Raw genomic sequence first — 21,053 nt, 5'->3', positions numbered from 1 at the left:
TTTGTACTGAACCTTTGGCGCTTAATAGGACCTAGTAGTTCAAATAGTTTACATAATAGAGCTTAAAATGAAAATTATAATAAAGCCAAAGCTAGACACCTGAATTAAATTCTTACCCAGAAACAGAGCTCAAGACAATCAGTCTTTGCAAAGTAAATTCTACAAGTCCAAAACGCCACATGTCAAATCCCTTCCTGACATTAGGGTAGACAGACCGCTATTTCACTCTGGTCCCAAAACTTTTACACTGTACAGTTCCATAACATTTTCAAACTGGTCTTCCACAGAGAAACAATACAATGAAGTAGTTTGGAAGTATAGATGGTTAAATCTAAGGCATCTGCTGAACTCCATCTTTAGGACCAGTCTAAAGATCACTTCTGGTGTTCTGGTCTAACTACTAGGGCAATATTGCAGGTGTTGGTAGCTAATGCATCCTAAAACAACAAAAGACACATCACCTAAGAAACATATCTATGTGATAGAAAAAAAAACAAACAAACAGACTCTCAATACAGAAAAACATTTGTAGGGGCGCCTGGGTGGCGCAGTCGGTTAAGCGTCCAACTTCAGCCAGGTCACGATCTCGCGGTCCGTGAGTTTGAGCCCCGTGTCAGGCTCTTGGCTGATGGCTCAGAGCCTGGAGCCTGTTTCCGATTCTGTGTCTCCCTCTCTCTCTGCCCCACCCCCATTCATGCTCTGTCTCTCTCTGTCCCAAAAATAAATAAATGTTGAAAAAAAAAAATTAAAAAAAAAAAGAAAAACATTTGTAAAGCACTTCATTCATTCACCAAATGAATACTGAGTGCCTGGTAGGGGGAAGATCCTTGCCCTCAAAGCAGTACAGTCCAGTGGAAAAAAAACCTATATATATATACACATATATGAGTACATATATATAAAGATATAAATGTACATATATATACATATATATACATATAAATGTACATATATATACATATAAACGTATATATACACATATATGTACATATATACACATATATATACATATATACATACACATCTTTACACACACACATATACATACACATAAACCATAATTTATAAGAGATATAATATATAGAAAAAAACTGTAAGAACAGAGAAAAGACTAGTCTCCAAACCTATGATGTTAACTGATATTTTTGACTATAAAAGGGAGAGTCCTTAACTGTGTTTCTACACAAGCCTGTGTAGGTTCTCTTGGTTCCAAGCCCTCCCTTCTATTTTCTATTCTGTGATGCTATGATTGAGATCTGCACAGTGCACTGCCCAGACTCCTTTAAATTCTGCCAACTGGAGGCATGTTAGAGACTGGAAGGTGGCAAGAAAGAAGGATTTTATTTTTGTTTCTAATTCTTTTCAGCATCTTGCCAGCTGCAGAGAATTTCCAGCCTCCAGCTCTGAGCATCAATAGTGTCATCCTCCCACCAGAGTTACCAGCAACAACCAGCTTCATTTGCTGCAGTGGTCTGAGCACAGGTGTGAAGAGTACCCTTTGGAGATCCAAGCACAGCTTTTCAGGGTGCCCCTGAGCACCTGAAGCAACAGCTTTTCCTTTGAATCCCTACATCCTGACAACCTCAGAACTTCTTACTTTTTATTCCCTCAGCCATAAGGATGGTTGCTGCTTCTGGAAGTTACTATTATCTGAGGGCTTATCACAGTGTTCCCATTTTGCTCTTTATTTATTTTTTAAATTTTATTTGAGAGAGAGAGAGAGAGAGAGAGAGAGTGTCAGTCCTAAGCAGGCTCCAGGCTCAGTGTGGAGCTCAATGCAGGCTCAATCCCATGACCCTGGAATCATGACCTGAGCCAAAATCAACAGTCAGAGGCTCAACCAACAGCCACCCAGGAACAACCCCCCTTTTGCTCTTTTTAGACTTCCAACTGTATATTCAATTCACTGTATTAAGTCCCCTTTTTGAAATACCTACTGTGGTTTCTGCTTTCCTAACTGATACAAAACTCTAAACATAATACTCTTTAAATATAAACATGATTTAATTGTTTGGGTGAACTAAAATTAAAGAAGGGGCTATCTATCAGTAAGCCAAATGTACTATAGTAATAGGAGATGTAACATCCGGTGACAAGAAAACAGAATCTGTGATACTCTTTACACTTGTAACTTTACCTTCAGAGAAATAAAGCTTCCAGCCTTTATATGGTATGAACTGATCCAATGTTGATTGTAGTAGCAAAGACTGTGAGGTTTGTTCTAAAAAAAATAGAATACTAAGTCAGTAGAAATAGTAATGTGCTGCTGAAGCGAGCACTAGGTTAGTAGAAATAGAATTTTTTTTTTTCCTATTTGCTTCTCCTTCTGATAATGAGAAACTGACATGATATTAGTAGTTACAGGTTAAGTTATAGGTTTCAGTAAAAATTTTGGATCTTAATACTTAAATACTACTTTAAGGAGTAACATCAAATCAAAGACCGAAGTTTAAGTTAAACTGCTTTGCAGGACAAGCATAAATAGCTTCCTTCATGAAGGAAAAAAAATTGAGCAATCTTTGACCTCCCCTACCAGAAGTATGCTTTCTCGTGGTTTTATTCAGGTCAGGTCTGTGTTCTCTCTCTCTCCATTTTCCTGTGAAGCTCCCACCACCTCGTCCTCTTTTCCAGCTTTGAAACCTCCCTCGTCCAAATCCTCTGCCTCTATAGTCTCCATTCATGTCTTCTAAAAGACAAAGACAAAAAAAAATCTTCATCAAAATTATAATGGAAATAGTGCTCCTAAGAATGTATTAACATAGTAAATAAAATTAACATATTCTAGTTTGAGATTAGCAAACAGCACTGCAACATTGTACATCATGGTACCAGCTTCAAACGCCCTGCAGTCACACTTCTAATTCCCATCTCTCTCTCCTTAAAGTTTTTACTTAAATTCCAGTTAACATACAGTGTAATATTTGTTTCAAGTGTACAATACAGTGATTCATCACTTCCACACAATACCCAGTGCTCATCATCACAAGTGCACGCCTTAATCCCAATCACCTGTTTCACCCCCTACATCCCTTCTAGTAACCGTCGGTTTGTTCTCTATTGTTAAGAGTCTGTTTCTTGGTTTATCTCTCTCTTTCTTTTTGCCCTTTGCTTGTTTGTTTTGTTTCTTAAATTCAACATATAAGTCAAATCATATGGTATTTGTCTTTCTCTGACTGACTGACTTTGCTTATTTTACTCTCTAGCTAGATCTATGTCATTGCAAATGGTGCCACCTCTTTTTAAGGTATATGTACCATAGGTGTTTAACCAAGTATACTGAACATTCATGGGATAAAAATAAGGTAGTGTACCGGTTTTCAAGGGGCTCCCTCAATAGAAATGAAAATAAGACAAGTAATTAACTCAGAGATGATTTTTTTTTTTTTTGTAGTGTTTTAGACTGATTCTAGGGCAGCACTGGCTGACCATAATTCTGACCTGTGACACTATGAATACATCATCATAGACCCTCAAAAACAGTCAATCCTGCATGTCATATCCACTTTTACAAAAGGTACACACATACTCTTACATAGGCAGCTAATATGAACTTTTCTGAGGATGCATAGGAGTGAAAAAGGGTACATACATGTTTTAATCTTTCTTTCTCTATAGGGGCTAAATAGGAAAGAAGTTAATTTTCTGGGACTTCCAGCTTGTCAAAAAGACAATGGAAGAAAGATCATTTCTAGGTCAATACTGATTAGATGAATTATTTGCAGTTCTTAGATAAACTCATTGAAATGCAATCATTTTTTAAAAGACATATTTATTAACATATTCTCATCCTTTTTTTTTTTTTTTTTTTTTTTTTGCTAATTATCCCTTCACATTTTTTGTTTTGTACATAGCAAGATACTCATTTTTTTTTTCTTAACTCAATGATAGATTCTGGCTAATTATCAAAGATTCAAAATAAAAGTAACCTTTAAAATAGTTTTTAACCTATAACCAGTAAAAAAAAAAAATTGTATCAGTAATCAAAAATCTCCCAAAAAACAAGAGTCCAGGGCCAGATGGCTTCCCAGCGGAATTCTAACAAATGTTTAAAGAAGAGTTAATACCTATTCTTTTGAAGCTGTTCCAAAAAATAGAAATGGAAGGAAAACTTTCAAACTCATTCTATGAGGCCACCATTACCTTGATTCCAAAACCAGACAAAGACTCCACTAAAAAAGAGAATTACATACAAATCTCCCTGCTGAACAAGGATGCAAAAATTCTCAACAAGATACTAGCAAACCAAATCCAACAACACATTAAAAGAATTATTCATCATGATCAAGTGGGGTTTACTCTTGGGATGCAGGGCTGGTTCAATATCCACAAATCAATCAATGTGACACATTGCATTAATAAAAGAACAGATAAGAAACACATGATCCTCTCAATAGATGCAGAAAAAGCATTTGACAAAATACAGCATCCTTTCTTGATAAAAAGCCTCAAGAAAGTAGGGATAGAAGGAACATAACTTAAGATCATAAAGACCATATACAAAAGACCCACAGAGAATATCATCCTCAATGGGGAAAAACTGAGAGCTTTCCCCCTAAGGTGAGGAATGTGAAAGGATGTCCACTCTCACCACTGTTGTTCAACATAGTGTTGGAACAAGTCTCAGCAATCAGACAACACAAAGAAATAAAAGTCAACCAAATTGGAAAGGAAGAAGTCAAATTTTCATTCTTTGCAGACAACATGATACTCTACATGGAAAGCCCAAAAGACTCCACCCCAAAACTGCCAGAACTGATACACGAATTCAGCAACATTGCCGGATATAAAATCAACGTACAGAAATCAGTTGCATTTCTATACACCAATAATGAAGCAGCAGAAAGAAAAACCAAGGAATCGATCCCACTTACAACTGCACCGAAAACCATAAATACCTAGGAATAAACCTAACCAAAGGTGTAAAAGATCTGTATGCAGAAAACTATAGAAAGCCTATGAAAGAAACTGAAGACACAAAGAAATGAAAAAACATTCCATGTTCATGGACTGGAGGAATACTGTTAAAATGTCAATACTACCCAAAGCAATCTACACATTCAACGCAATCCCTATCAAAATAACACCAGCATTCTTTACAGAACTAGAACAAACAATTCTAAAATTCAGAAAAGGCCCTGAATAGCCAATGTGATACATTGAAAAAGAACACCAAAGCTGGGGGCATCATAATTCCGGACTTCAAACTGTATTACAAAACTGTAATGATCAAGACAGTATGGTGCTGGCACAAAAACAGACACATAGATCAATGGAACAGAATAGAGAACCCAGAAACAGACCCACAAATGTATGGCCAATTAATCTCTGATAAAGCAGCAAAGAGTATCCAATGGAAAAATGACAGTCTCTTCAGCAAATGGTGCTGGGAGAACTGGACGAAAACGTGAAGAAGAATGATACGACTTTCTTACACCACACACACAAATAAATTCAAAATGGAGAAAGACGTAAATGTAAGACAGGAAACCATCAAAACCCTAGAGGAGAAAACAGGCAACAACCTCTTTGACCTTGGCTGCACCAACTTCTTACTAGATGTGCCTCCGGAGGCAAGGGAAACAAAGGCAAAAATGAACTATTGGGACCTCATCAAGATAAAAAGCTTCTTTCTGCAAAGCAAAGGAAACGATCAACAACAAAACTAAAAAGCAACCAATGGAATAGGAGAAGATATTTGAAATGACATATCAGATAAAAGGTTAGTATACAAAATCTATAAAGAACTTATCAAACTTAGCACCCAAAATACAAACAATCCAGTGAAGAAATGGCCAAAAGACACGAATAGACACTTTTCCAAAGACATCAAGATGGCTAAGAGCACATGAAAAGATGCTCTACATCACTCATCATTAGGGAAATACAAATCAAAACCACAATGATACCACCTCACATCTGTCAGAATGGCTAAAATTAACAACTCAGGCAACAACAGATGTTGGCAAGGATGTGGAGGAAAGGGAACACTTTTGTGTTGCTAGTGGGAATGCAAGTTGGTGCAGTGACTCTGGAAAACAGTATGGAGGTTCCTCAAAAAATTAAAAATAGAACTACCCCACGACCCAGCAATTGCACCACTAGGTATTTACCCAAGGGATACAGGTATGCTGTTTCAAAGGGGCACATGCACCCCAATGTTTATAGCAGCACTATCAACAATAGCCAAAGTATGGAAAGAGCCCAAATGTCCACTGATGGATGAATGGATAAAGAAACTGTGGTATATAAATACAATGGAATACTACTCGGGGTCAAAAAGAATGAAATCTTGCCATTTGCAACAACATGGGTGGAACTAGAGTGTATTATGCTAAACGAAATAAGTCAGTTAGAGAAAGATAAATATCATAGGACATCACTCATATGGAATTTAAGAAACAAAACTGGCTGCGGTGCCTGGGGTTGCCTGGGTGGCTAAGTCGGTTGAGCGTCCAACTTCGGCTCAGGTCGTGATCTCACGGTTTGTGGGTTTGAGCCCCATGGCGGGCTCTGTACTGACAGCTCAGAGCCTGGAGCCTACTTCAGATTGTGTGTCTCCCTCTCTCTGCTCCTCCCCCACTCACCCTCTGTCTCTTAAAAGTGAATAAACATTAAAAAAAAAATTTTTTTTATAAGTTAACAAAAGGAGCGCCTGTGTGGCTCAGTTGGTTAAGGCTCCAACTTCAGCTCAGGTCATGATATGGCGGTTTCCAAGTTCAAGCCCTGCATCGTGCTGTCTGCTGTCAGTACAGTGCTCCTTCTTTTTTTTTTAATTTTTTTTCAATGTTTATTTATTTTTGGGACAGAGAGAAACAGAGCATGAACGGGGGAGGGGCAGAGAGAGAGGGAGACACAGAATCAGAAACAGGCTCCAGGCTCTGAGCCATCAGCCCAGAGCCCGACGCGGGGCTCGAACTTAGGGAGCGTGAGATCGTGACCTGGCTGAAGTCGGACGCTTAACCGACTGCGCCACCCAGGCGCCCCAGTACAGCGCTCCTTCTGATCCTCTGTCACCCTTTCTCTCTGCCCCTCCTCCACTTGTGAGGTGCACACACAAAATAAATACATTTAAAAACAAACCAGGGAGGCAAACCATAAGAGACTCAAATACAGAGAACAACCTTTGGGTTGCAGGAGGGGAGATGGGGGGGGGGGCGCTAAATAGGTGATGAGCATTAAGGAGGGCATTTGTTGGGATGAGCATAGGGTGTTATATGTAAGTGATGAATCACTAAACTCTACTTTTGAAACCATTACTACACTATATGTTAACTTGGATTTAAATAAAATTCAAAAAATCAATTCTGTGATGGAAGTAGGAGTAAAAAAAATAAAATATGTTTTAAAATAATTCATGTAAGTGGAGCACAGGGCATTTTTAGGACAGTGAAACGATTCTGTATGATATTGTAGTGGTGGATATATGACATTATGAATTTGTCAAAGCCCATGGAATTGTACAAGAGAAATAGTGAACTCTAACATAAACTCTGAACGTTAGCTAGTAATAATATCAATATCGGTCAATTAATTGCAACCAATGTAACACACTAATAATGCAGGGTGTTAACAAGTGGAACCTGGGCTGTGGGGAGGTAAGAGAAAATATAAGGGAACTCTGCACTTTCTGTGCCATTTTTCTGTTAACCTAAAACTGTTTGTAAAAAAGAAAGTCAACCTTTAAAAATAGCTCGTATCCTAAGGATAAAAAGAAACAAAGAGTATCTCCGTACACTGTAGTGCAATTCATCACACACACACACAAAAAACCATATCCGGATCTGTTTAAAGGGATTTAATTAATAAATACGTTAATACCCAAACAAGTTCCTAAAGTTAGGACAAGCCAGAACTTTGATCATCGTCTAGACCATACTGCAAGTCAGGAAACTGAAACCCTGAGAAACAGATCAAGATCTAAGTTGTTTGGTGGCAGTACTGAACTCCAAACTCGGTTTTTAAAATCCAAGCTGAAGCGCTCCTTCGAGAACGCTACATGCCCTATCTTTCTCAAATGAGATAATATAGTGGCAATAACTTGTAAAAATTCCAACACAGACGCAACATGTAGGACTGTAGAATTGGGTAAAGGAGCCACCTGTAGGCCTGTCGTCCTTCGTTAAACACCCCCACTTCATTTAGTTCTCCTCAGGCTGTTCTTACTTGCAAAGATAGACGTCCCAAAGGTCTCCCAGTTCTCAGCAGGGCAGGTTCCTGGACAGCAGCAGATGTGCCCCGCCCCGCTCTCCCTTCCTCCCGGGGGGAATCTAGGCAGGGCCGAGAAAAGACTGAGGCCCGAGCTCCTCAGGCGACCCCTACCCAAGACCTGCGATTCTCTTCAGTCGCAGCCCTCCAGACGTCCCCGCGTGGGACCTCAGTTTCCCCAACGCCTCACGGGCTCACTGGATCTTTAGCTACTGAAGCTAAACTCCAGTCTCCTTCCACGTTCTTTTTTGGCGCGTCTTTGACGCAACTTCCGTCCAAGGTGCTGCGTGACCGGAGGGAGGGATGGAGTGCAGCCAATCAAGGAGTGCGGCCAGACGGAAGCCGTGAGGCTCCCGGAAGCTGTCCAGAGGTCCCCACAGGAAAGCGGAAGCGGCGCGCAGCACGTGGGGGAGGTGCCGGTCCTAGGGTTCTGCGTCCACTTGGTTTGTGATTGTGAGGCTGGCCTCCGCCACAGCAGAGGACGAAGGGCGGGGCGCGGGGAGCCCAAGAGACGCTGCGGAGCGGGGAGACGGGCTGAGCGCCATGGAGGGCCCAGGGGAGGCGCCGGGCCCACAGCCACTGCATCCCGAGGACCACCGCATCCGTGACGGCGACTTCGTGGTGCTGAAACGGGAAGATGTGTTCAAAGCAGTGCAAGTCCAGCGGAGAAAGTAAGTCAGGTCCCTGGCCTTAAGGGTCCCCGCTTCATTTTCTAGATACCCCCTTTCTCCAGGTCTTCCCACCAGGGTCCAGTTCTTGGATCTGTGGATCCCCAACCTCCTTCCTCGTTTTCTCCTCTTGATCTTCTTACAGAAACCTTTTCCCCCAACATCCCATTCCCGTGTCCCTTCTGCCTTCTTGCAGACTGCCGCTTCCAAGGTTTCAAACCTGGTCTTCTGCCTTCAACATCCCTCTCGGTCTTTCCACCGGGTTCCCTTTCTCATACTTGGCCTTGGGTGCTCAAGTGCTCTCCCCCTTCCTTGTTCTCACCCTTCCCTGTGTCCTGGAGTTGTTCTCCTAGGCTCTTGAGATGTTCTCTCCTGTTATCTCACAGAACTCACCAACCATTCTCTCCTATCCTTGACTCTCGGGGTCCTCCCCTCCCCTGCCTTTTTCCCATAGACCATCCTTTCTCCCTACTCCCTCAGCCAGGATCAGTCCCACAAAAATGAAACGTCTCCCACCTTATCTGACCTTTGGTCTCTTTTCTGTATCCAAACTGGAATAACTGTTTACACATAGTAACGTTGGAAAACAACTTCCCATAGAATGTAGGATTACTCTAGGATTCCCTCACTTAACATACAGGGTTGCGAAGAGATCTAGGAAAGTTAAATTACCTAAAAGCAGTTTGCTCAAGATCTCAAAACTTGAAATCAGGCTTGATTTGTGAACATGCTGATTAGTTGTAACTCTGTTTTAATATTAGAAAAGTGGGAATTTTTGGTAACTTTTTGGCAGGAGTGGTGAGGTTGTTAAATCCCAATAGCTTATTAATGCTGAAAATGTATTGAGATGTTTCTGTTAACTATCTGAAAAGTACAACCAAGTTTTCCTTTAAGTTTGGTTATTATACAACTTTAGACAATGAAACAAGTTGAGTTCACTGTCAGGAGAACAGCTTTCTGCAGAGCACAGTCTAGGTGCTCTGAGATTTGGAGTTTCTAAGTGCTCCCTTCAGATAAATTATTTTATTCCTGTGTGAACCAAACTTTTGACTGGTATTTAAAGTGAAACAGGTGTCATTAGAAAATAATCAAGTAACAGCCCACAAAGCACCATGCTGGTGACAGCCAAGTTTTATTGCACAAGAACCAGCGTGGTAAAGAAAAATAAATGCAGTGGAGGTAGGGGGTGGGGGGTTCTTTTAGTCCAGAAATATATCTGCATCATTTTCTCTATAATTTCTGATTAGAAATGTGTGCTGGCCTTCAAGTGTATAATTTTGGAAAGAGCCAATATTAATTATTTAAACTTTTTAATTGAAGTGTAACAGTGCAGCAAAATCCTTAGGTTATGCTTGATGAATGATACCAAGTTTACACAGCTGTATAATGACCACGCAGGTGAAATTTTGTTTTTTCTTTCTTTTCTTTCTCATTTGCCCTTTTCTCAAGTTGCTTAATTTTAAAAGTGGACGTTTGAGTGTGGTTGTTAATAATGTGCCCTTTTAAACAAGAGCTTTTTCATTACCAACAATGCGGACAGTAGCATCTTTATTTCTAAAAAGTACTCTGTTCGTACTCTAGACATACTTGTTTGGAAGCACTTTTCATCACTTTTCTTGGCAGAAGCCATTGCATTAGTTTCCGTTTGATTTAGTAAATGATGCTTTGAGCTCATCGAAATCCCAGGTCATACTCTCCCTTTACTGTTCTTTGGGTCTGCACACATCTAGTTGGGCAGAAGCAATCCTGGCTTACTGAAGAGACTGCACATCCCACTCTTTCTTGGTGAAGACATGGCATTGCATTGCTCTGACTGGGTCCCACTTTCCTGACTAGGGCAGTGACATCTTGTCACGCCGCTCAGTTTGAGTGGCACACCTTTCTTTGCATATCAGTCCCCCAGCCAGAAGGGTAAACCCAAACCATCTCAGACTCAGTATTTCACTAGCACTGGGGTGCTCAAGGGATGAGAGTGTGGGTTGCACATCTGGACTGAACGGAGTTTCAATTTCTGATGGGATTTATGTCAGCAAATATTTTTAGAGTCTGTTATGTTCTATTACGTTTTAGAAACTGGGCACACAGCAAAGAATAAGAATTGATCCTATCTGGATTACTTAGGATCTCGCAGGAATTCACTCAGATGGTTCAAAGGAGGAGATTTAATGAAGCTGTGACATATACACGTACAGTGGTGTGGCGAGGTTTAGAGAACCAACAGAGAATGGTGATGCACCCAGGGTCTAGTAGTGGTGAGAAACTTTTGGCAAGGGAGCTTGGGTGATGTGGTCTATGCATTCTGTCATAGACTCCTGGGGCACAGAAAAAGGAAGAGAAGGTGTAGGGTGGGGCACAAACAGAATTAATCAGTACATGTCTTCCAGGATTTGGAGTTCTGTGGACACTGGCCATGTCCTAAAACTAGGCAGGGCTTCCTGAGATCCATTGGTCTTTTCTGGGGCAGACTGTGTGGTATAGTGGAAGGTACCAGGCTTTGGAGTTAGTCAAACCTGGATTTTAATCCCAGCCTCCCACTATGTAACTATGAGTCTTGGACAAGATACTTTTCCTAAGCCTTAGATTGCTCATCAGGAAGGAGCTATGTCCCAGGATTTCTGTGAGAATTAAATGAAAAAGCATGAAACTCACTGGCATGTACTGCCCAGCCACTTGTCAACACTCAGTAGGTGTTTTGAAGAAAAAGAAAAGGTTGTTTGTTTTTGTGGGATTTTCCTTTTAAATGGTAATAAGATAAAAATTTAGATAATGAGGAAAGCTAAAGTTGCCAGATCCTCAGTAGAGCATTGTCAGCATTAGGCATATTTCCAAATGTATAGATTGTCAGTAATGTTTATTTGTAAACATAATTTGCTTTTACTAGATTTTATTTATTTACTTATTTATTTATTTATTTATGTGTTTGTTTGTTTGTTTGTTTGTTTTAGTAGGCTCCACACCTAATGTGGGGCTTGAACTCATGACTCCAAGATCAAGAGTCACATGCTCTACCGACTGAGCCAACTAGGCACCCCTGCTTTTACTAGATAATTTTTAAAGGAAATAGCCAGTTAGACCAAGGAATTTGTTAAATCCCTGTCTTCTCAATGATTGTTTGAGGGGTGTCACAGTGTCACAGTGTGTGTTCAGTGGCCAGGCAATCTTGGTGACCCTTTATTTAGGAAATCTGCAAACCTGTGAGTTAGGACATCCTGTCAGTGCAAGTTGGAGTCAGACCAGTGCCTCAGAAGAGGAATGTCTTCTGTCCTTGTTTCTCATTCCAAATTCACTGTTTTTGTGGCTTCTTATTAATTTTGTCTCTGTCCAACCCAGTTCTCTCTAGTTCATTTGTCAGTTCATGTTCAGAGATAATGTTCAGAGATCAGTCTCTGTGGGAGACCAGTTTTGAAATAAATTTGATTGAGCATATATTTTCTACACTGAATGCAAATAAGATACAGCTAATTGCATTTTCTTCCCCAGAAAAGTAACTTTTGAAAAGCAGTGGTTCTATCTGGATAACATCATTGGCCATAGTTATGGAACCACATTTGAAGTGACCAATGGAGGAAGTCTTCAGCCTAAGAAGAAGAAGGAAGAGCCTACTTCAGGTGCACTCCTTTGGGTATATGAAATAGGTGCTCTTGAGCTGACTAGTCAGAAACCTGTCAACCCCAATTCTAAAATGCTAACCCAAGCTATCCTCAAAGAAACTTAAACTCATAATCTAAGAACTGTAGCTTGATGGAATGAAGCGAGGTCTGCTTTTGACTTTTGAGATACCTGGATTCTGGCTCTAGCCCATCATTAACTGGCTCTCCGACCTTAGGCCAAAGTTTTAATCCCAGGAACCCTTGCTAAGAGCAGGTAGAGAGCCCTTTCAGTGCCCAGAAGTTAAATAATTGCTGGAGGCAGTTAGCATGTAGGGTAGACGTTGAGAGTCTGGCTTCAAAGTTAACTGACTAGGTTTAAGTTTGTTTTATCACTCGCCTTGTCACCTTAGGCAAGTTACTTGGTTTCTCTAGGTCTTAGAGCTTCATTTGTAAAATGGAGCCATATGTACATTTAATGCCCAGGATGTTGCTGGTGTTCAGTCATGTAATATATGGGAAGTTCCTAACAGTGCCTTGCCTGTAGCAAAGGCCCATAATTTTAGCAGTTATTGTTAATTAAAATTAAGTACTCCAACATTTGTTAAAATAAATGTACTTAAGATATTTTATTAATTAAAATAATTTTTAAAATCAAATAATTAAAATACTATTTTAAAATTTTTGTTCAAACCAATTAAATGCTTTTCAGTTAACATCCATATTTTTATTGAGCACCAAATATGTTCCAGGTATGATTAGGCAGTGTGATTGTAACAGTTTATGAGATAAACCATCTCATGAAATGTACTTAGCAGTGGGGAACACCAAAAATAAGTAGACAAGCTAAACACATACTTGTAGGTGGTGGTATGTGCTGTGCAGACCATAAAACAGGGAGGTGTGCTGGAAGCTGATTGGCTGAGACTTGGCTGAGATAATGAGATCACTGCTGAGTGATGGGAAGGACCTAGGCAGAAATCTACCCAGAGATTGTCATAAAAGCACTCCAAGTGGAGGCAGCAGCAAGTGCCAGAGCGCTGCAGTGAGCCTATGTTTGGTGTGTTTGAGGAAGAGAAAGAAGGGCAGAGTGGCTAAAGTGTAGGGGCCAGAGCGTATACAGCCTTGCAGGTCGTCTTTGGAATGTATTCTGGCTGTAGGAAGCCACTGTTTTGTGCACGGGAGGATTAGATGAGCCAGTTTGCATTTTGTAAAGAGAACTCTGGTATCTGGGTGGATTGTAAGGGAGCAAGAGTGGGAGGGAGCAGGAATAGGAGTTAGAGACTGGAGCAGTCATGGCAAGAAAAGAGTGGAGGGAGGAATAGAGGCAATGGAATTAGAAGGCCAAATTTGAATGACTGATGGGCTGGATGTGGACATGAACTTAGAAGAAGAAAGATTTTAACTAACTGCAGATCATAAATGTCATAAAGCAATTTCCTTCCTTAGAGACCAAAGAAGCGGGCACTGATAATCGAAATATAATTGATGATGGGAAATCTCAGAAACTTACTCAAGATGACATAAAAGCTTTAAAGGACAAGGGCATTAAAGGAGAGGTAATATTCAAAGGATGTTGTGTTTTGTTTTTGTACGGTTTTGAGGAAATTATTTGGTTTTTAAAGCAGGATTTACCCAAGGTGAAATGTAAAAATACTTTCTCTTAAAAATAGTTTGAAATGCACATGCAATTCAATATATCAAAGATATCATTTCTTTTATGCAGGAATGTGAGTGACCTTACTGATATTATTAGCAAAAGAGAATTTAATAACAGTGCATATCAGAGCTTAACTTGGTTCATTTTCAGTAAGTTTTCAGCCAGTGTCTTTCTTTTACATCCCTTCTCCCTTTATTATGTATGTCTCTCTCTCTCTCTTTTTTTTTTTTATCCTGTTTTAAGTGGAGTTACAAAGTACTTGTATTTTAATACAAGTTCTAGATAGAGTGAAAAATGCAGTGTATTCATTTGGACTTGTGTGGAAAGGGGCCTGGAAAATCAGGTCTTTGTATACCTTCTAGGGTAAGAAACCTTTGAAGTTATCGTTTCAGTGGAAATAAAATTTCAGGAAATCTGCTTGCTCCTTTTCTTATAGGAAATAGTTCAGCAATTAATTGAAAATAGTACAACATTCCGAGACAAGACAGAATTTGCTCAAGATAAATATATAAAAAAGAAGAAAAAGAAGTAAGTGGCCTTTGTTTGAAAAAGATGAAAGTATTAAATCTTTATAGACTTATAAAATTATTAAAAATAAAATATTTTTAAGCCAATTTTTCAAGACTGATGTCCTCTTTTTTCTTCCCTCAGGTATGAAGCCATCATTACTGTTGTGAAGCCATCCACCCGCATTCTTTCAATTATGTATTATGCAAGAGAACCTGGAAAAATTAAGTACGCTTTGTTTCCTTTCAAAAGTATAATTGGGGGAAAATATGTCTTTAAGAAAAGTCATGATTTTAAGTAAAATGAAAAACTTGCACACCTGCATAAAGTGTCCTCCTACCTCATGAATTGTAAGTTCTTTTTACTGTTGTCTCCAAAGCAATCTATAATCTTACCAACATCATTTTTTGTGAAACAAACAAATAAAACTTGAGAAATGATGATTAAGATAGCTGTCTCTGCTTAGCTAAAAATAAGTGAATCATTCCTTTTTTTCTTTAGCCACATGAGATACGATACCCTAGCCCAGATGTTGACGTTGGGAAATATCCGTGCTGGCAATAAAATGATTGTAATGGAAACGTGTGCAGGCTTGGTACTGGGTGCAATGATGGAACGAATGGGAGGTAAGATTTAACGTTCTCAGGTTCATTAAAGCACCACCATGACATAAGTAGAGGGGCCTAAAAACACAACGCACAGAAAGCGAGGCTGAGTTACTACAAGATTAATGAAATGGCTTGGGTGGGCCTGCACAGCTCCCGTCCCTGGGACCTTCCTGCAGCGTCCACATCTCCCAGCCAGTGCTGTGTTGGTGCCCCTGGATGGTATTTGCCCTTTCCATCTTCAACATCAATGGGGATGTTTCTGAAGCTTTTTTTCTGGCTTGGACCTCCAGGACAGTGATTTCAGTGAATTCTTGGATAGCTGGCGCTCATTTTATTGGTGTGAATTGAGGGGATGGTATGAGAAGAATACTGGGGGTATATTTTGTCCTGGAGGAACACAACATGGCCTGGTTTGCCTGTCCTCTCTCTAACCCTGTAGAAGATAAGAACTTTTAACTGTCCTGATTGAGGATTGGAGTAGGGGAAAGCTGAGAGCCAGTCACCGGTCACCTGACATCCAAATTTGCACGATCACAGGGTTTTACCATAGTGTCAAGTGGGGTAAGCGTTAAGACTTCTTGTTCATGTTGGGGCACCTGGGTGGCTCAGGATGCTCTCCCTTCTCTCTCTGTGCCCCTCACTGCTCATGCGTGCACTCTCTGTCTCTCTCAAGACAAAGAAACATTAAACAAAAAGGAAAAAAAAGATTTCTTGTTCCCGTGTTTTGAAATTATATTTCCTTCACTGGGCATATTCATAGACTGAACAGACCCCAGAGGAGCTGCATCATGTTGCAGCCTCTGAGCAGAGTAGAGACCTTCTATCTTCTTACTGTGGCGGACCCTGAGGTTTTGCATAGTCTAGAATCACCTCCGTCAAGCAGATGTTTGCTTTTTTTTTTTTTTTTTCTTTTTTAATCCAGGCTTTGGTTCCATTATTCAGCTGTACCCTGGAGGTGGACCTGTTCGGGCAGCAACAGCATGTTTTGGATTTCCCAAATCTTTCCTCAGTGGTCTTTATGAATTCCCACTCAACAAAGTGGACAGTCTCCTAAATGGCACGTTTTCTGCAGAGATGTTATCTTCAGAGCCTAAAGACAGTGCTTCAGTTGAAGAAAGTAACGGCACCCTGGAGGAAAAACAGACTTCAGAGCAAGAGAAGGAAGACAGTGTGGCAGAAGCCCAAGAGAGCCATCACCCACAGGAACAAGAAACAATGGAAATTGTCTCTCAAGATCCAGAATATAAGGAGCCTAAAGAGAGAGGAAGCAAAAAAGATTATGTAAGAGTATTAAGAGTCCCCACTACCTTCATAACATTCCCCTCATTATGGCTTTTCCTGATCCTTTTTTTTTCCTTTCATGTCAGGATCTATTACTGTGTAACTCCCTCAGTTTCAGTTAACTTAATTTAAGCACTGAGATTTGGCTTGGCTTTGGAGCATCAGTGCCCAAGATAGTGAATATCAAAACAGATGGAGAAAGCGTGTGTGTGGGTGTACACACGTATGTGATGTGATCTTTGGGATGGAGCTTTAGGATACAGAAGCATTGTATACCAGGTAGCTTAATGATGGTTTTATAACATATGGATTTATGTGTTTGCAACTTTCTTATGAATGACCTTCTGTTGCTTTAGTCTAAGTTGCTAAATATTGTTGAAATGTTCTGACAGACCAGCGTTTCCTAAACCTGACTGAATGGCCTCAGTACATTAGTTTCTTCTTTTTCTTCTTGAAGATTCAGGAAAAGCAGAGGAGACAAGAAGAGCAAAGGAAAAGACATTTAGAGGCTGCTGCTCTGCTGAGTGAAAGAAATGCAGATGGGTGCGTTGATGAAGGAATGCAGATACCTGGGTGCTCATGGGTTCTGCTTCAAACAGATTAGAATTGTCTGTCTGCTTGTCTGCTTGTCTGCTTTGATTATAGTGGGAGCTGAGATGATGATTCTGTCTTGGGTTTTTAAAGAAAGGAGGCTGCATCTAGTGGAGGTGGGAAAGTGCTGGTTTCAGAGTTTTAGAATAAGTTTGGAATTTCTCTGATGACCGTGTGTCAGATGGGTCTGTGTGGTCCTGCTGCATGCAGGTGGTGGGGCATTCAAACTGGTGTGATACTGGCTACCCGTAAGGGCTAGGGGAAACCTGACAGTCGTAGATTCAGATATCCATAAAGCCAGTAAGTACCATGTTGGATTTGTTTCCAGATTTTTTTGTTTTTAAATCAGGAGTGTCATTAAATGCGACTTAGAGTTGCCAAGCACCAAAAGAGCTTTTTTTTTTTTTTTAATGTTTATTGTCGTGAGAGGGGGAGAACGAGCAGGGGAGGGGCGGGGGGGGGGGGGGGGACAGAAGATCCGAAGTGGACTCTGCGCTGACAGCAGAGAGCCTGATGTGGGGCTTGAACTCACGAACCATGACATCGTGACCTGAACTGAAGTTGGACGCTTAATTGACTGAGCCACTGAGTCACTCCCAAAAGAGCTTTTAATTCATTTTGTGTTTCTTAGAAAGTAATAGCTTATGATTTTGTTTTTTTTTTTTTTTTTGAATTTGTAGAATGTTGTATATCAAGCTCTTCCTTGTGCAAGTCATGGCAAATAAATGATCATTTTAAATACATTTTAAAATCTGCGCTCTGCCTTGCCAAGCAGAGAAATAATTTGTCTAATGTTTTCCTTACAGTTTAATTGTAGCTAGTCGTTTCCATCCCACTCCACTCCTGCTGACTTTGCTGGACTTCGTGGCCCCTTCAAGGCCATTCGTGGTCTACTGTCAGTATAAAGAGGTAATACTGAAATGGAATGGATGAGAGTTCTTGCGTCTGCATGTTAATATTCAAATCACAGCCCTCAAAGTCATCCTCAACTCTTTTTATGCTTTTAGCCGCTGTTGGAATGCTATACAAAACTGCGGGAAAGAGGAGGGGTCATCAACCTCAGACTGTCTGAAACCTGGCTCAGGAATTACCAGGTACGTGTTCTTAGAGCCAGTTCCTGGGAGCTACTCTCCTGAGTTGCTGGCTCTTTGCAATAGTGCCAGAAGTTGTTAAATAGAAATTTGCCTATTTCTGTCTACAGAGATGAAAGAATCTCCTGCCTATAACTCAGAGAAAGTGCCTTGGCTTTTCCTGACCCTTTTTTCTCCGTTCATGTCAGGGTCTATTACTCTGTAACTCCAGTCCAGAGACATTTAAAATGTAAACAGTTATGATTCATGTTTCTTCAAGGCCTCGAGATCATTGTGGAGGGAATAAATGATAATAGCAAATTCCCTAGGCCAATAAGAAAGTGACTCTCTTCTCTCTCCCGGGATATCTTTGCATCAGGTTTTCAGGATTTACTTCTGGGCTTCATGTCAGTTCAGGTCCTCTGGAAGGCATTTGCTAAGATGGAATTAGCAGTGGAAGGGATTTATTGGGGGAAAATGTCTTTGAAAGAGGAGAGAGGAAGCAGGATTAGATGGGAAAGCCCTCAGACCATGGTGGAGGTCTGATGGCTGTGAGAGAAGAGGGAGAAAGGAAGATGGGCAGGAAGATCCTGCAGTGCTACCCTCAGAAGGTCTCAGCCAACATAATGGGGAACCCCAGAGCAAAGAGTGCCCATTAAAGGAGCCCTATGTTGAGCAGAAATGTTGTGGTCCTGGTACCCATGTCAGTAATCGACTTGGAGTGGCCCATGGCCTCTGAATGCTGCAGAGGATCCCAAAGGAGCAGCACCTAGAGGCTTTCTGCTGCCTGAACTCCTCACAGCCGGTTCCTTCTGGAAGGTCTGAGGGAGCACTGCCATGGCTGCCATGGGCACTGCCCTGCTGCTTGGACATCGTCCTACTTAATCCGGGATACTTAAAGCCCTGAGTGGACCCTGCCCTTCATGACAGTCATCTTATTGAGCTATGGTAATGGCAGAGAAGAGATCTTGTCAGAGTTAACAAGGTATTGGGGCAGGGAGGCTCTGGATATGTGTCCAGTAGCTACTTCTCCATGGACTGAAACTCCACTGTTGGCCATGAAGCTTCCTGGAGCCAATGGAAAGAAAGTTATGCACAGGCCCAGAAGTACTACACCAACCATTTGTTTGCCACTAGAAACTTGCGTCAGGTTTGAGAGCAGCAGCTCCAGCTTTATTTTTCAAAAGAAAACCACTTAAACCAGTTTCTATACTCTTATCTGCACTATTATGTGAAGGAGGAGCTCTTTAGGAATTGATCCGATTAAATCTTCAAGAGAATCTGTGTCGTTTAAACTCTGATTTCCAGCATGTGTATTGTTAATATGTGCTTTATCTGCTTAGGAAAACATGAATGTCTTTCTGTCTTGATTAGGTTTTGCCAGATCGAAGTCATCCCAAACTACTGATGAGCGGAGGTGGGGGGTACCTTCTCTCAGGCTTCACTGTTGCCATGGATAACCTTAAAGCAGACCCCAGTCTCAAATCCAACGCAAGCACTTTAGAATTACACAAGACTGAAGAGCCAGCAGCTAAAAAACGGAAATGCCCAGAGTCTGACTCTTAAGCTTTCAAAAATTGCTCTGATTTTTGTCCTCAGGCACTATACAGTTAGTAATTAAACCTTAAATGCTATTACTAATTGTTTTCTTACATTCAAAAATAAGAACATGTCTGTACACCTGCTCCTGGGAAGGACGAGTAAGCCTTTTGTCCACTTCTGGCACAGATAGATTTGGTCTGTCAAAACGTCGAGCCAAAATACCTAAGCCTGGGGTGTATGCAGTGGACTGGTATATATGGCCAATCCTGTTTATTTCACAAAAATCCTCTAAGTACATTTGGTACTCTGTGCAAATATCCTGAGAATTTAGACATCCTAGAAATATATTTATACAAGACTTTATGTGTTAAGCTAAGTGGAGTAACACAACATAGAGAAAACTTAGGTACTAAAAAGGAATTTGTGGAAGACATTTCTTGTGTTCATTCCGCTCTCTTTAATCTAAGCAATATGGATGTATGAGTGTCCGAGATTTACAGTACCAAAAATGTCCTCCGTTTCCTCCAGTGGAATAAACTTTTTTAAAATGCTAGGTTTTTTTAATTTTAATAGTTGATAACTTAGGAAAGTTCTGAGTATTTATTTTATTGCTTTTTTTTTGTCAACACAGAGGTGTAGTAGGGTACTTTTTTGGGTTAATTTGCCAATCCCCTCCTTCTTTGTTCGAAATGAAGTGACTAGAATTTTTGTGTACTATTCAATTAAAGGCAACAACAAGGGTTTTTTTCCCCCCTACCCAGACACTTGTGGAGAGATATATAAATATATGTATATATATGTACACACATACATATGTATATGGTTGTTGGTATATACGCATATATATATTTATATATACACATATACACGGAGACAGAGAGAATGCACTATCTATGTGAACTATGACAGTTTAGTGCAGAGCTTAGACCAGTTCTCATTGCATTAGTGTCACTCCTTGTCAGTTGTATTTTAAAGTGCCTTTTTTGGTGATTATTAATGCTGGTTTGTTGAGCTCTGGCATGATTAGGTGGTTAGCCTTTCTAAGCTCTGAAAACATATAATCATATTATTTGGTCATCTATAGCCAAGGAAAGTGTTTACAGTAAGCCACGGCTCTTGTCTTGCTTACTAAACATGCTCATAGTGTGTATTGTTCACATCATTATAGCACAGATGCTGATCATCCAGCAAGGAGCATCTCAGAAAAAAAGAAATTACATTTTCCTAATAGCATGTACTATCCTGATAACGGTCAATGTGATTACCAACAAGTACAGTTTTGATTCCTTTTTCTTAAAACAATTCCTTTTAAAGAATAAAAGTGTTTCCTACTA

The 21,053-nt window shown here is 40.4% G+C and overlaps 2 protein-coding genes across 6 annotated transcripts in view; one reads left to right on the top strand and one right to left on the bottom strand.

Annotated features, from left to right (window-relative positions):
• MCM8 (minichromosome maintenance 8 homologous recombination repair factor) overlaps nucleotides 1–8,480 on the bottom strand; it is a 47,821-nt gene extending 39,341 nt beyond the window's left edge. Inside the window, exons 1-3 of one of the 2 annotated variants that reach the window (XM_043602849.1) lie at nucleotides 8,164–8,480; nucleotides 2,534–2,686; nucleotides 2,138–2,221 (exon numbers count right to left, since the gene is read on the bottom strand). In XM_043602849.1, coding sequence (XP_043458784.1) covers nucleotides 2,138–2,221; nucleotides 2,534–2,681 — 232 coding nt within the window. In that variant the 5' untranslated portion in view covers nucleotides 2,682–2,686; nucleotides 8,164–8,480. The remainder of the gene's footprint in view (nucleotides 1–2,137; nucleotides 2,222–2,533; nucleotides 2,687–8,163) is intronic. The other variant, XM_043602848.1, reaches the window with a different exon arrangement.
• A 94-nt stretch (nucleotides 8,481–8,574) lies between these two features.
• Nucleotides 8,575–21,053, top strand: TRMT6 (tRNA methyltransferase 6 non-catalytic subunit). Of its 4 annotated transcripts, none has more exons than XM_043602853.1 (11): nucleotides 8,575–8,876; nucleotides 12,354–12,481; nucleotides 13,910–14,019; nucleotides 14,557–14,648; nucleotides 14,772–14,855; nucleotides 15,129–15,253; nucleotides 16,158–16,516; nucleotides 16,974–17,059; nucleotides 17,914–18,016; nucleotides 18,115–18,201; nucleotides 19,552–21,053. In XM_043602853.1, the coding sequence occupies exons 1-11, from the start codon at nucleotides 8,749–8,751 to the stop codon at nucleotides 19,741–19,743; spliced, it is 1,494 nt and encodes a 497-aa protein (XP_043458788.1). In that variant the 5' UTR covers nucleotides 8,575–8,748; the 3' UTR covers nucleotides 19,744–21,053. The 4 variants fall into 4 exon arrangements, with proteins under 4 accessions (XP_043458788.1, XP_043458789.1, XP_043458790.1 ...); XM_043602854.1 differs by having other exon boundaries at nucleotides 18,087–18,201; nucleotides 19,552–19,663; XM_043602855.1 differs by lacking the exon at nucleotides 12,354–12,481 and having other exon boundaries at nucleotides 8,726–8,876.

The sequence above is a fragment of the Prionailurus bengalensis genome, chromosome A3, assembly GCF_016509475.1.
Source record: "Prionailurus bengalensis isolate Pbe53 chromosome A3, Fcat_Pben_1.1_paternal_pri, whole genome shotgun sequence".
NCBI classification, from domain to species: Eukaryota; Metazoa; Chordata; class Mammalia; order Carnivora; family Felidae; genus Prionailurus; species Prionailurus bengalensis.
Note: the sequence above shows the minus strand (reverse complement) of the source record. Positions and strands in the feature narration are given on the sequence as shown.